The following is a 13,923-nucleotide window of genomic DNA, read 5'->3' on the forward strand; positions in this document are numbered from 1 at the left end:
CTCCAGCAGTGGATGTCCTAGTAATTCCATGGACTGAATTCCAGCCTCGATGCATCTTTCCTCTCGTACCTCAACTTTCTAAGACGGTTAAGATGGGAAGGCCTGTCGTGCAAGACTGGCTTTGCAGTGCTAAAGACAGGAAACCTTCCTTCTGTGTTACTGCAAACTCTACTTGGGCAGTGGGTGCTTCCTGGGCAGTATGCGTCAGTGCCTCCCCTCCAAGTGCGTAAGGTCACTACGTGGGCTTCCCTGCACACCTTCTCTAAATTCTATTGGGAGCACACTTTGGCATCCGCTGACCCCTCCTTCAGTCAAAGAGTCTTGCAGATGGATGTAAGCTGACCACATGTATTTCAATCGGTTCTTCTCACCCTTGAGGGACTGCTCTGGAACATCCCATGGTCCTAGACTGTGTCCCCCAAAACAATGGACAAGAAAATCAGATCTTTGCACTTGCCCTAAAATCTCTTTCTTGTGTTATTCATTGGGGGACACAGCACCCTCCCAAAGCGTCCTTAACTGTTGTTCAACTTTTTACCTAGTTCTCCGCCCTGCCGGGTGTTCTCCCTGGAGTTGCACGTGGTCCTGAGCCGTGTTGCACTGTTTAAGGTTTATATATTTCTGTTCAATGTTTAACCTGTTTTTATATTGCTGCCTGCAGGAGGGGTATAGCCAGTAGGAGGAGCCAACACTTTGTTTGCTTAATGGCCACCTCCCAGTGGCAGTAGCTATACTCCTGGTACTAGGCTGTGTCCCCCAATAAATGCGACAAAGGGTTTTAGGATTACTGATTACTACAAAAATGTCCCCCCCCCCCCCCCCCTCATTTTTTCTTTCTATGGAAAAAAACAAACAAACGAAAACTAAACCATAAAAAACAGGGCCAAGCTATTAAAATCACTATTTTCATCCAGCACAGTGAAGCCAAAGATAGGAAAATAAAAAAAAATAGAATGTAAGAATTGAGTTGTTTGCTTTTTTTTTTTCTCTAATTCCGGCTTCCAGAAATTTGAATAAAAAGTGATCAAAAATAAACGGGTTTCCCAAAATGGTACTAATAAAAACCACAGCTCAACCTGCAAAAAGACAAGCCCTCACACAGCCCAGTCGACAAATGAGTAAAAAAGTTATGGGTCTCCGAATATGGCAGCGGAAAGCCATTTCTCTTTAAGAATAACTTTTACTTGCTTTCTAAAAATTTGGTATCGCTGTGATTAAACCGACCCCCACAACAAAGTTCATATCATTTTTACTGCACTGTGAATGCTTTCACCCCCTCCCTAAAAAATGGTCCAATTGCAATACTTATTTTTCATTTTTCAACCTAAACATTTTTTAAAGTTTTTCCATACGTTATATGGTACCATTAAAGGGGTTGTCCCGCGCCGAAACGTTTTTTGTTTTTTTTCAACCCCCCCCGTTCGGCGCGAGACAAACCCGATGCAGGGGTTAAAAAAGAACACCGCACAGCGCTTACCTGAATCCCCGCGCTCCGGTGACTTCTTACTTACCTGCTGAAGATGGCTGCCGGGATCTTCTCCCTCGGTGGACCGCAGGGCTTCTGTGCGGTCCATTGCCGATTCCAGCCTCCTGATTGGCTGGAATCGGCACGTGACGGGGCTGAGCTACACAGAGCTACACGGAGCCCCATTGAGAAAAGAAGAAGACCCGGACTGCGCAAGCACGTCTAATTTGGCCATTAGACGCTGAAAATTAGACGGGCACCATGGAGACGAGGACGCTAGCAACGGAGCAGGTAAGTGAATAACTTTTGATAACTTCTGTATGGCTCATAATTAATGCACAATGTACATTACAAAGTGCATTAATATGGCCATACAGAAGTGTACAGACCCACTTTGTTTCGCGGGACAACCCCTTTAAATAAATAAATCTTTTTCCCTGAGAAGCCCTCGTACAGCTTTGTTAATGGAACAATTAAAAACTTTGACTCTTGCAAGGCGGAGATGAAAATATCAGGCTAGAATAGGGATAAATCTCTGACCCTAAAGTGGGTAAACTATGCAGAGCAGACTACCTGGGGTTACATATGATCTCCTCTGGTCGGGTTTGGGGTGCCGGTACTCGTTCTGTGCAGTGATGTTTCCTGTGAGGGTTGTGCTCCTCCATAATGGCTCGGGGCGCGGCTCTGTTCCAGCACGTTCTGCGCAGTCGGAGGACATATTAGTCAATGTTGCTTTGCCTGCTGTATCGGTGACTACAGATCTGTGGTCGCCGTTCAATGGCAGTTGTACTGGCAATGTACAACTAAAAGCCTGTCCACCGACGCACCGCGCCATCCCGCCCATCATTGTAAAGCATCCTCTGGCCTCCCATTCCATTGTCACAAAGCATCCGCCGGCCCTTGCGTAGGAGCTACATAATTTTTTCACATACTTGCGTGGCTTTTCCCTAAATATTTGACAATCTGTGGGTGGATGACATGAAATGGGCGGAGTCTGACAACTGTAGACTATTGTGGGAGAGCTGCTACTATGTAACCCTGACAAGTGGGGCGCAGACGGGGCACAACAGATATCTGTTGTCTGGGCGTCCCTCCTCACAATGCCACGTCTTGTAATTTTGGGGACGTCGCTCATTAGTCGCTGTTCTCACCACCTCATTATTGTCTTTCAGAATATTCGCTCCAAGGTGGAGCTGACTGTATCGGAGACTCCTGACGACCTCAGTCTCAGCTTCTCGGCCACGTGTCAGGACGGATTACCGTATCCCGGGGTCAAGAAGTGCGGAGAGTTGAGGATTGGTGATACGGTAAGTGGCTGGTGCCAAATGTATTGGGAAGTGAGCGCCAACCAACCTGTGACTCTATAGATGATTGTGGCCATTGATCCATGAGATGAACTTCCTGTGTGTGGCCAGAGCAAAGGACGCAGGCGCTAGTAATTTGATCACATGACATTCTCATCCAATCAAGGGACATGCTGCTGGGCTCCTATAACACGCTATAGGGTGCCTTGAAATCTTGGGTTATGGAGATTTATTTCGCCCCCACTATAGGTGATGGATACAGCGTCTGTGATCACAGGGTTAATCTTCTCCTTTATCAGCCTTTTCCTAAAGCTGCTCACCCTAAACCTTCTGGTTCATGAATACAATGCCAGATATGCAGTGAAGACTGACAGACACCCATAGCATAATACATTTCCCGCAGCTCTCCAGACACAAACCTCGCCCCTTTTCTCCCTCGCCCCTTTTCTCCCTCGCCCCTTCTCTCCCTCGCCCCTTCTCTCCCTCGCCCCTTCTCTCCCTCGCCCCTTCTCTCCCTCGCCCCTTCTCTCCCTCGCCCCTTCTCTCCCTCGCCCCTTCTCTCCCTCGCCCCTTCTCTCCCTCGCCCCTTCTCTCCCTCGCCCCTTCTCTCCCTCGCCCCTTCTCTCCCTCGCCCCTTTGTGGCAGCCATATATACGCACCAATATTTGGCAGCAAAAAATATCCAAAGATCATCTAAAAATCTAATATATTTGCTTCATGTAATTAATGTAACTTTCCTCCAGTAATTCTCCTCTGTTGTTGTACATGACCGCTCAGTCATATGTCCCATGACAGCCCCCGGATCTGTCCCCCGCAGATGATACGTGACCCCGGCCCGGCCGCCCTGACTCAGCACATATGTCATCTCCGGTTATTAAAAGGATTCCTCTGCAGCTGCCAAGAGTCTGTGAGCAGCGGCACCTCGGACAGATCCCTGCACGTCCCGTATACTGACAGCACGCCTGGCAACCTGCGCTGTGTGATGGCGGCAGTCGTCATCCCAGGGGGTGGAGGGGGTGTTTAATGCTTCATTGTCCGTAAAGCGCAGCTATCGTCACTAGATGCTCCATGTATCAGGTGTACATAGTGGTGGTGTTGAACATCTACCTGGTGTCTGTATGACCCTCTTTCCAAAAACTACATCCTGAGGGGGTCCTCTAATCTACCGATCTCCCACAATGTATCACTGCTATCATCCCTAGGTCCAGGAGCTCACAATCTAATCTCCCTTAATGTATCACTCTCTCATCATTCCTGACCCCAGGAGCTCACAATCTAATCTCCCTATTACACACAATGTATCACTCTCTCATCATTCCTGACCCCAGGAGCTCACAATCTAACTCCCTATTACACACAATGTGTCACTCCCATCATCCCTGACCCCAGGAGCTCACAATCTAATCTCCCTATGACACACAATGTATCACTCCCATCATCCAGTCTTCTTTCCTCTTCCAGGTATCGTTTGAGGTTTTGGTAGAGGCGCGGTCCTGCCCCCTTCCTGGCGCTCAGGATATCTTCGCCATAAAGCCGGTTGGCTTTCGGGATGCTCTTGAGGTGTCGGTGACCTATAACTGCAGCTGCAGTTGCTCGCAGCATGTGGAGGACAACAGCGGGAAATGTAGCGGTAATGGAACGTACACCTGCGGCATGTGCAATTGTGACCCCGGCTTCCTGGGAGCGCGGTGCGAGTGCGGGGAGGAAGACGACAGCAGCGACGAGTCCCTCAACACCTGCCGGGAGTCGGAGAGTCACACGGTGTGTAACGGCCGGGGGCGGTGCATCTGCGGCCTGTGCTCCTGCTATGAGAGCGAGTTTGGACGCATCAGCGGCTCGTACTGTCAGTGCGACGACTTCTCATGTGCGCGGTACAAGGGGGTCCTGTGCTCAGGTGAGTTGTCACACCGCGGTCTGTACGGTTGTTGCGGCTGCGTCTCTGTTATAAATGGTGGTTGTGTTAATGTATAATAAGGCGCCGCTTATTCTTCTCTCCTGCGGATGGCGAAAATCCTCAGAATTGTGGCTTGTTGCTCTCTAAGGGAAGTGAGCTCACACTGTAATACCCCAGCTGCTGCAGAACCGCATTTTAAAGGAAGAAACTGCAATTTTCATAAAGAGCTTCTGCAGCAGCTAAGGTGTGTATTCTAAAGAATAGGGCCACCACTGCAGTATAGCATTATTAGTTCCATGCTCTGTGTCCCATATATAATGTAAAGTTGATGATTGCTCCCCCGTGATGTCACTCGCCTGCCCCCTTGTGCCCCGTGATGTCACTCGCCCTTCCCCCTTGTGCCCCGTGATGTCACTCGCCTCCCCCTGTGTAGCTCTGTCTTGTTTTTTGAGCCGGGAGGCTTGAGGTTCGGCTGCGGCTCCTGCAGTCACTTTCCTCCTGTCTTGTTTATGTCTCATATTCGCCACATTCCTGTCTCTGACCTCGGTCGGAGTTCAGCTCCGGATATTGTGCAATAATGTAATGTGGATCCAAGTGTCCCGATTCGCTGGGTTAATTTTGTGTTCTCGGAACGTCCGCTGCGTTTGCCTGTAATAAAGTGTCCGTTCGCCATATTCTGACGCTCTGACTGCCGCCGATCCATCATCTTGGATTAAAGGAACACTCCAGACCAGTCCGATACCTGAGGGGCGGGGCATGAGAACACCTGAGCCCCTGTCATGCCCCTCCCCATCGCCTGCTGTGATCAGTATGACATGCTGCGGCGTTGTCTGTGACTTTGGGGCTGCTATGTTCAGCCTGTAGCTGGTGAAGACTGCGGTATGGGGGAGGGTAATAAATCTGGGTCACCATCTATCTGCTTGTTAGGATGGGGGGAGGGGCGCCTGTGATAGTCTATGGAAATCTGGAGACTACAACTCCCAGCAGCACTTACTTTTTTAAAGGGCCAGTCCAGTTTTTTAAATATCTGAATGTTAGCCAAAAGGTTCTTTGACTCTTTCTAATTTGCTTTTTTAGTTCTTCACCATTTTTAAGACCTCTGCTTGCTGTCAGTGGAAGAGAACATTCTTGTTTACACCCAGAGGCTGTAGTCTTGACCTGATGCATCTCACAGCTGAGGGTTTGTTACACTTTTATCCAGTCCAAATAATCCTCTGAGGTAAACCTCCTAGACTCCAGACTGGTACATGTTACCTGCACTGATACATTGTAACAGACTATCAGAACAGGAGAGATTTGTGCTGCTGATGAGTCTGAGGTTGTCTAGACTGGATACATTGTAACGAACTGTCAGTTGTGATAAGTTGGGTCGGGATGTATGTTGCCATTCACTGACAACAAGCAGAGATGTTGGAAGCAGTAGAGATTCTGCAGTGATGTGCTGGTGGTGTTGGGCTGCACCGACTCTCCGGCAGTGAGGTGGATGGACGCTGACCCGCTGCTGTGGGGGAGGGGGGCTGCGGCCGGCGTTGGCTTCCTGTCAGGAGTCGCTGTTATTTTGTGGCAAAACATCAGGATTCCGTTGAAGATCTAAAAATAGAGGAAAGGGAAGGAGCCGCTCGTGTCTGCGGCGGTTCAGCTGCGGAACGGTCTCCACGTGGACGCTGCTGGGGTAAGGGGTCCTATGTCTGGGGGAGGGGGTAGAGATGGTCTGATGTAAGGGGCTCTGTGTTGGAGGAAAGGGGGACAGTTTGGGATAGGGGGTCTTATTGTGGTCTGGGTTGAGGGGTCGTATGTCAGGGGGGGGGCATTGTTTGCAGTAAGGGGTCTTTGTGTCTGAAAGATGGTGCTGGGGGGGGCCCTGTGTGTGCGCCCAGGCAGAAAAAGTGGTCCTGTGTTTGGAGGGAGGGTAGCGGCCTGGAGTAAAGGGTCCTTTGTCATGGAGGAGTCTGATTTAGGGGGTCTTATATTGTGGGCAAAGGGGTCTTGTGTCTGTGCAATGTTCAACATCCAGAAGAATCCCCAGTAAGTTGCGTCCATGGAGGCGCAGGGAGAATACAGTATGGCCGCCGTAACTTCCCTGCCGATTGGGAAAGACCTATCGGTTAGTACTTTCCTGGCAGACACCACATGGGAAAGCTGGCTGACCCCCTCCCACGTGTAGCCCCCTGAATACATGGCTGAGGACGCCACTCCTGGGATGCGTTACTTGTCATCGCCCCCCTCCAGTCATTGGGGCTTCCCGCTCACAAAGGGGTCACTTCACCCCGGGGGGATGCTAATTGCTGCCGGCATCTAAATCAGGGTGGGAATGAATGGGATTGGGGGCTGCAGAGGGGAAAGCATTGTAAGGAGAGAGGCGGAGAAGGAGCTTCTACAATGAGGGGGTCCCACTGCGAGGGTCCGACATTAACCTTTTATTGTCCAGTTGTCTGTAAATAAAGCTTCATCATTGCAGAATACAAAGTTCTGCAACTTTTTGATTGCTCTGTTATCAGCAACTTCGACTGTAGGGCAGGTGAATACAATCTGTTACTCCCTGTTATCAGTCATTTCAGTCTGGTTTTCGGTCACTGTAGGCCGCTCGCCGCCTGCTTTTTCTAATGCGCCATTGAGAAGGGGACTGGTTAGGGTTAATTATGTGGGAAGGGTTAATTATGCAGATCCTTTTCCTAATCCCCTCCGATATTTGGGGTCCACAATGGCGCAGCGCTGCATTCCTCCGTATGGACACGTGACATGTTGGGGTTGCCGCTCCTCTCTCCGCAGACTGAACTTCTTCTCTAAACAGTCTCATCACGGAGGACGAGGACCGCGGCGTTCTTGGCACAGGATTGCGGCCGTCTCAGCGGTGGGAATTCTGACACTCATTCTGACAGTCCAGCTGAGGGTAGTGCTACATTTAAAGGGCCAGCAGTACCTACATGATTCTAAAATTGATAGGGCCAATCAGGACGCAGCCGTCATTGTATAAACTGACCCTTGGGAATGAACTCTGGGTTCTGATTGGCTGCAGAGAAGAACCATGTCTGGGCCCTAGTGCCTGACGCTGTGCTCATATTTTGCATTCCTAGGAGTAAGAATTCCCTGATGTCATGGGTTCGAATCCGACCAGGGGCCACATCTGATAGACCCCATGTGTTCTTGTACCAATGAATTAGAAGTTCCTTGTCTGTTTCTGCTGCCTCTCCTCCCTCGATCTCCGGCTTTAATTTCTCCTGATGCTTTCATGTTGGGCTCCATATAATCCTTTAATAGCTGCTCAGATCCCCTAATATCGTCGCGGTGGGCGGTGATGACTGATCCCGTGTTTACTCCGCTCTTTATGTCCCAGGATGAGATGTGGGAGAAGTCACTGGACTGGTTCTTCAGTCTCTTGGCCCTTTCTGGGGGGTCCCCGATGTGCTCAGCTGTCTGCAGTTCTGGGGGTGTGTAGATAAAGGAGTCGAGGGCATCATCAGGGCCATGGGTATGAATCCAGGCTGGGACCAAACCTAGGAGAACATGGGGTAACTGCCCTCATGGTGAGATTGGATTGTGAGCTCCTGGGGTCAGGGATGATGGGAGTGATAGATTGTGAGCTCCTTGGGTCGGGGATGATGGGAGTGATAGATTGTGAGCTCCTTGGGTCGGGGATGATGGGAGTGATAGATTGTGAGCTCCTTGGGTCGGGGATGATGGGAGTGATAGATTGTGAGCTCCTTGGGTCGGGGATGATGGGAGTGATAGATTGTGAGCTCCTTGGGTCGGGGATGATGGGGGTGATGTAGTGTTTGTACAGGACTGCAGAGTATATAGGGTGGTGACATGGGTCGCTCTGTAACACGGACTATTGTTTTGCAGGTCATGGCGAATGCGACTGCGGGGAATGTAAGTGTCACGCCGGTTACATCGGTGATAACTGTAACTGCACCACAGAGACAGACAGTTGTGTGTCCAGCGATGGCCGTATGTGCAGCGGGAAAGGGACCTGCATGTGTGGGCGCTGCCAATGCATCGAACCAGGTGCCTTTGGGGAGACGTGTGAGAAGTGTCCCACCTGCCCCGACGCCTGTGGTACGAAAAGGTAACGTCCAAAGTGGCGGAGCTGCCAGCGCACGGCGCCTGTTGTATCATGCACATTACAGATGGGTGACTTCTGATGATTTTTTTTGTCTCTATGCTTAGGGACTGCATTGAATGTCGCCTGTACCAGACCGGGCGTCTCGCTGACAACCAGACCTGTCAGAAACTGTGCAAGGACGACATCATCACGGTGGAGACGCTCGGTGAGTCTAATGTCTGACTGGTAAATGAAGGGTCTGCTGTGCGCGTCCTCCTCAGGGGCCCCGTCCGCGGCCTCCTCAGGGGCCCCGTCCCCCACCATCCTCTCTTCCATGTTCAACCTACACTTACGCACCTGACGGCTCTGCCCGTGTACGTCCTTGTCAGGACCCTGACCTTGAAGTTCAATCTTCTGTAAATTATTTATTAATCTCCAAGTTTTGTTACTTTCCAACAGATTTTGTGTTTTTGATTCTTCAGTTTTTCACATCTCTGCTTGCTGTCAGTGAATATGAACATTGTGTTTACACTCAGAGGCTGAAAACCCATCCTGACCTAAAGTTGTATCTGTGAAGATGATTCTCTCTTTGCACTCAAAACAGTTTGTTACAATGTATCAGTCTGCTGTGTTCACCAGAGAGGCTCAAGCGGATACAATTATCCAGATCTAATACACCTCACAGCTGAGGTTTTGCTCCAGTGTTTCGCTGGCTCCCCTGTGCTGATGGTTTATTACTGCAGTGCTGACCTCTGCAGTTGGCGCGGGGGTCATCAGGTGGCACTGATGGGTCTTGTGCCCGCTCTAGAGGGTGAAGAACGTGCAGTGTAGTCGCTCGCCATATAAACATGGTTTAAGCCTTCAGGTTGTCGGTCACATTGGGGAGGGGTCTCGGCGGTGTGGGACGCTCGTCGCGGTGGTCTCCAGGACTCCTTTATCTTTTTATTAGGGCTTGTTGTTTTCAGCCTCTCGGACATAATAGACTCCATATGTCCTCTCAGGAAACTGCTGGAATGTGCCGGAATTCCAATGACCCCGTTTTCTCCCGTACTGACACCTCCCCCTCTGCAGGAATCCCGGGAGCCGTCACTGCAGGAATTCAGCGGGATGTTTTCTGTTTCGCTGATGTTTGGAGTTTTGCGCCAAACTGGAACGCTCGACCTGGCATGTGCCATTGACACAGATGAGGACAGCTGGCGCCCGAACTACCTGACATCTGCACACAGTACACAGCGCCACCTCCTGACTCTTCAGGAGAATGCTGGTATCTCAATGGTCGTACTGCTCATCAGGCATTAGTGAGGAGGAAGCGTTCCGTGCCTCCAGATCCTCTAGTGTGGCGCCGCTGATCCGCTGCTCACATTTTGCTTTATCTTTCAGATACGGATAACCCCGAGGCCGTTCTGTGCGTCTACAAGACGGAGAACGAGTGTGTGATGAGGTTTACCTACTCCGAGGATCCGAACGGGAGATCCATCCTGACCGCACTGAAGGAGCCGGGTGAGTGGATGCACAGCAGATTCCATATACTGCCATGCATGCTGTTAGCCAGTGCCCCTAGCCCCTGCCACCTTACATGCTGCTGCTAGCTGGCAGCTCCCCCCCAGCTTCTGCCTTGTCTGCTGCTGTTAGCTGGTGCCACGCCACCCGTTATATATTGTTAGCTGATGTCTCTTGGCCTCTGCTGTCGGCAAGGGCCGAGGGAACAATAGCTTTGCTGCATACTGTTAGCTGCGCCACCTGCGACCTATCCCTTTCTGCATACTGTTAGCTGGCACGCCCTTTGACCCTTCTTTATCATACACTGTTAGCTGGCACGCCCTTTGACCCCCTACCTTGTCTCATACTATTCGCTGACGCTCCCCTCCATTGTGAACAAATAGTATCCAGTATTCATAAATTTGATAAAACTTGAAATTTATTGCATCATGTTAAAGCCAGCAGCCCGTGGGCACACAGGTACCTCAGAATTACTGACGCGTTTCGGCCTTCTGCCTTAGTCATTCTCTAAATATACACAAGGTGAACTGGACAATTTTCATCTTTTGTGTCTGCAGCCCTCAATTGCCTTCCTCGCCCCATACAGTTAGCTGGCACAGCCCCTCGATAGCCTTCCTTGCTCCATATGGGTAGCTGGCGCACCCCCTCGATCGCTTCCTTGCGCCATACGGATGGCTGGTGCACCCCCTCGACTGCCTTCCTCATTCCATACGGATGGCTGGCGCAACCTCTTGACCGCCTTCCTCGCTCCATAGGGATAGCTGGCGCACCCCCTCGACTGCCTTCCTCGCTCCATAGGGATAGTTGGCGCACGCCCTCGACCGCCTTCCTCGCTCCATACGGTTAGCTGGCGCACCGCCTGACCCCTGCCTTGTTGCTGCTGTTGGCTGACGTGCCCCGCTCAGCTCCTCTTAGTTGGTGACATCCTCTTTGTCTCCCGCAGAATGTGCCAGTGCCCCCGATGCCTTTACGGTACTTCTGGCAGTGGTGGGCAGCATCTTGCTTGTTGGCCTTGTTCTCCTCGCGGTCTGGAAGCTTCTGGTAACGATTCACGATCGCCGTGAGTTTGCGCGGTTTCAGAGTGAGCGATCCAGAGCCAAGTATGAAATGGTGAGTGCGGGGGGAATGTGGAGTGACCAACGTGCCGCCATCTTACCGAACGCACAGAATGCCCCTCTAGCCTCCAGTAACAAGTGTGTTCTCCCACCAGGCATCCAACCCGCTGTACCGGCAGCCGATCTCCACCCACAACGTGGACGAGATGTACAGCATGATGGGGAAATCCTACAACGGAACGTCCAATGGATTCAGATCTGTCGACGGCAACGACTGAGGTGCGGCATGAGCTGCATAAACCTAACGAGGGCACTTTGTGGGTGTTGGCACAGCGGAGATGGGCGCCATTGGCTTATTTGCACACTTATAGACTTCTGCTGGGCACAGCTGACTACACTGAAAGAGTTCGATCGCGAGCAGATTCGCGTCCCAACCTGCCCGAAGGTGCTGCGGCCTGTGAGATTAACCCACAACGTGCCACATAGATGCTTAGGATTTTATATTAGTGACTAATCGGGGTGAAGACGTGCGGTACTCGCTGTCATCTGCTGCTGTGGCAAATGACGATGGTGGCCATTGCGAATTATACACGCTACAACCAGGCAGCTTACAACTTGGTGTAGAAAGGCCTGTAGGCTTCAAGGGGTTAAACAGCTCTGTCTGGTGGCCATCATCTACCAAATCATCATCCGGACATCGACCAATACATCATCCATCGGGGGCTCCACCGGCTCTCCTGCAGCCCTGATCGGAGAATCTGCCCAACAATGCAGCAATAACGGTAAAGGGGGAGGAGTCACACAGTGCGCAGATTTACTGATCAGGACTCCGAGCCAAAAGATGGTATGAAGACAAGATTTTTTTTTTTTCCCCAGCCATTTTTAGTTGTCACCTCTGCCTCCTCCGTATACAATCATTATATATGCAGAGCTGCACTCACTCTGCTGCAGGTTATTATAGGAAACCGTCAGCCAGCTTGTTGTGTACAGTGCCTCAGCTGGAGGGCCGCGGGCCGCTCTCACACAAGCACTTTTTGCAGTGTTACTAGCATTCTTGTGCAGCAAAATCACCCGCTGCATGTTGTTTTTGGCGTTGTAGTGCGTGAAATACACGCTTCATCGCTCATTGAAATGCAGTTGCGCGCGTAATGCGCTATACGGCTATTTCTAATGCAGGTTACTATTCCAGCGGGAGCGGGAATTAAAAAAAAAAAAAAAAAAAAGGCGCATCCGCCTGCTTGTATTATTACTGCGCAACAATACGCAGGCAAACTCGTAAAAAAAAACCTCAGCATTTTTACAAACGCTTGTGTGAGGGTGACCTTGGGGCCAACAAGCTTGCAGAATAGTGAGTGCAGCTCTGGAGTATAGGGACTGTTCATAGGGCTGTATAATGGGGATCAGAGGTGATGTGGCTTCCTGGGTGATTTGGGGTGTATTGCAGTGGGGGGGGGGGGGGGGGGGGCAGCACTGAGTCCCCCAGTTCTATAGCTGGTAAGTTCTTATATTTCAGAGTCGCCATCTTCTCACCGCAGGGAACGTTTTTAGTTTTGACCGCGCAGCGATGGTTCCAGGACGCTGCTTGGCGTAGACGCTTTGGTACATTTCTTACCTTTTTATGCAGATTATTTTTGTATTTCCGGCCATGCTGACTTTCTCCAGACGTCCGTCCGCGGGTGACGTTTTAGTGGGGTTTTTTTTGGGGGGGGGGGGGGGGGGGGAATTGTTTGGATTTTAGTACCAGAGAATATTTTGATATTTGCTGCAATCCTTGTAATAACATTAATTTTAATAAAGGCTGTAAAGTCCGCAGCAGCGACTTCTGTGGAGATGGCGGTGTCAAAGTGTCTGATCCTGCAATGTACTGGACATGAGGGGCACAAAGTCGCTCCGGCTGCCAACGCAATAATTTACCCCCAGCAATCTGTTCTATGCTGCACATTGCGCCTGCAGTCTGACGCACTGCGCCAATATTTTACTTCGCTTTTGTTAGGAGGAGTTTTCAGGACCCGGAGGATGTCGGTGGTTGTCAGCTGCACACTGTGGGGTCTTGGAGGAGCAGAGCGCCCCCTCTGGCGGATTGCTGTGGTGAATGTTCCATGCAGACAGCGATTGTCCTGTTGCGCGGGGCAGAGGCTATTCCACCTCCACGGTTGGGTTCACGGGGCAGAATGGCCGTGCAAACTTTCAGCACGAGAATTAAGGCAGCAATTTTAAGCCTGAGACAAAGCAGCAAAGCGGATGAGATTGGAAATAAACAGGCAGCGCAGAAGTCAAAGCAGCGGCAACTGTATGGGGAAGAGATAGCCGCAGCGGAATACAGGTGACAGCCGCTTCACATCCCGGGTTTCGAAGCTGCAGTCGTATCGCGGTATTTCTGAGCGGTTATTCTGCGGGATTTCCGTCTTGTGTGACCGCAGCCTAAAGAAGCTCCACTCCCTCCGCAGGGGGCTGCCACACTGCTGATAAAAGGGAGATTCACAGGAAAAAGCATCACTAAAGCTTAAAAATCACAGGAACAAAAACCGCAATCGCCAGTGTGAAGGAGCGCTCAGGAAGGGGTTAAAAAAAAATGCATTTCATAAAAACAATAACTAAACAGGGAGCTTCACTGTAACTAGATGGAAACGGCTGCCTCCTTATTCACTGCCTTCAAGCAGAGG

At 50.8% G+C, this 13,923-nt stretch overlaps 1 protein-coding gene across 2 annotated transcripts in view; it reads left to right on the forward strand.

Annotated features, from left to right (window-relative positions):
- Window positions 1-12,454, forward strand: part of ITGB5 (integrin subunit beta 5) — a 31,539-nt gene extending 19,085 nt beyond the window's left edge. For both annotated transcript variants that reach the window (XM_066575300.1, XM_066575301.1), the window contains 7 exons: window positions 2,638-2,772; window positions 4,231-4,663; window positions 8,507-8,729; window positions 8,831-8,931; window positions 10,086-10,205; window positions 11,149-11,315; window positions 11,416-12,454. In XM_066575300.1, coding sequence (XP_066431397.1) covers window positions 2,638-2,772; window positions 4,231-4,663; window positions 8,507-8,729; window positions 8,831-8,931; window positions 10,086-10,205; window positions 11,149-11,315; window positions 11,416-11,538 — 1,302 coding nt within the window. In that variant the 3' untranslated portion in view covers window positions 11,539-12,454. The remainder of the gene's footprint in view (window positions 1-2,637; window positions 2,773-4,230; window positions 4,664-8,506; window positions 8,730-8,830; window positions 8,932-10,085; window positions 10,206-11,148; window positions 11,316-11,415) is intronic.
- The last annotated feature ends 1,469 nt before the right edge of the window (window positions 12,455-13,923 follow it).

Source organism: Eleutherodactylus coqui, chromosome 8, assembly GCF_035609145.1.
Source record: "Eleutherodactylus coqui strain aEleCoq1 chromosome 8, aEleCoq1.hap1, whole genome shotgun sequence".
In the NCBI taxonomy this organism is placed as follows: domain Eukaryota; kingdom Metazoa; phylum Chordata; class Amphibia; order Anura; family Eleutherodactylidae; genus Eleutherodactylus; species Eleutherodactylus coqui.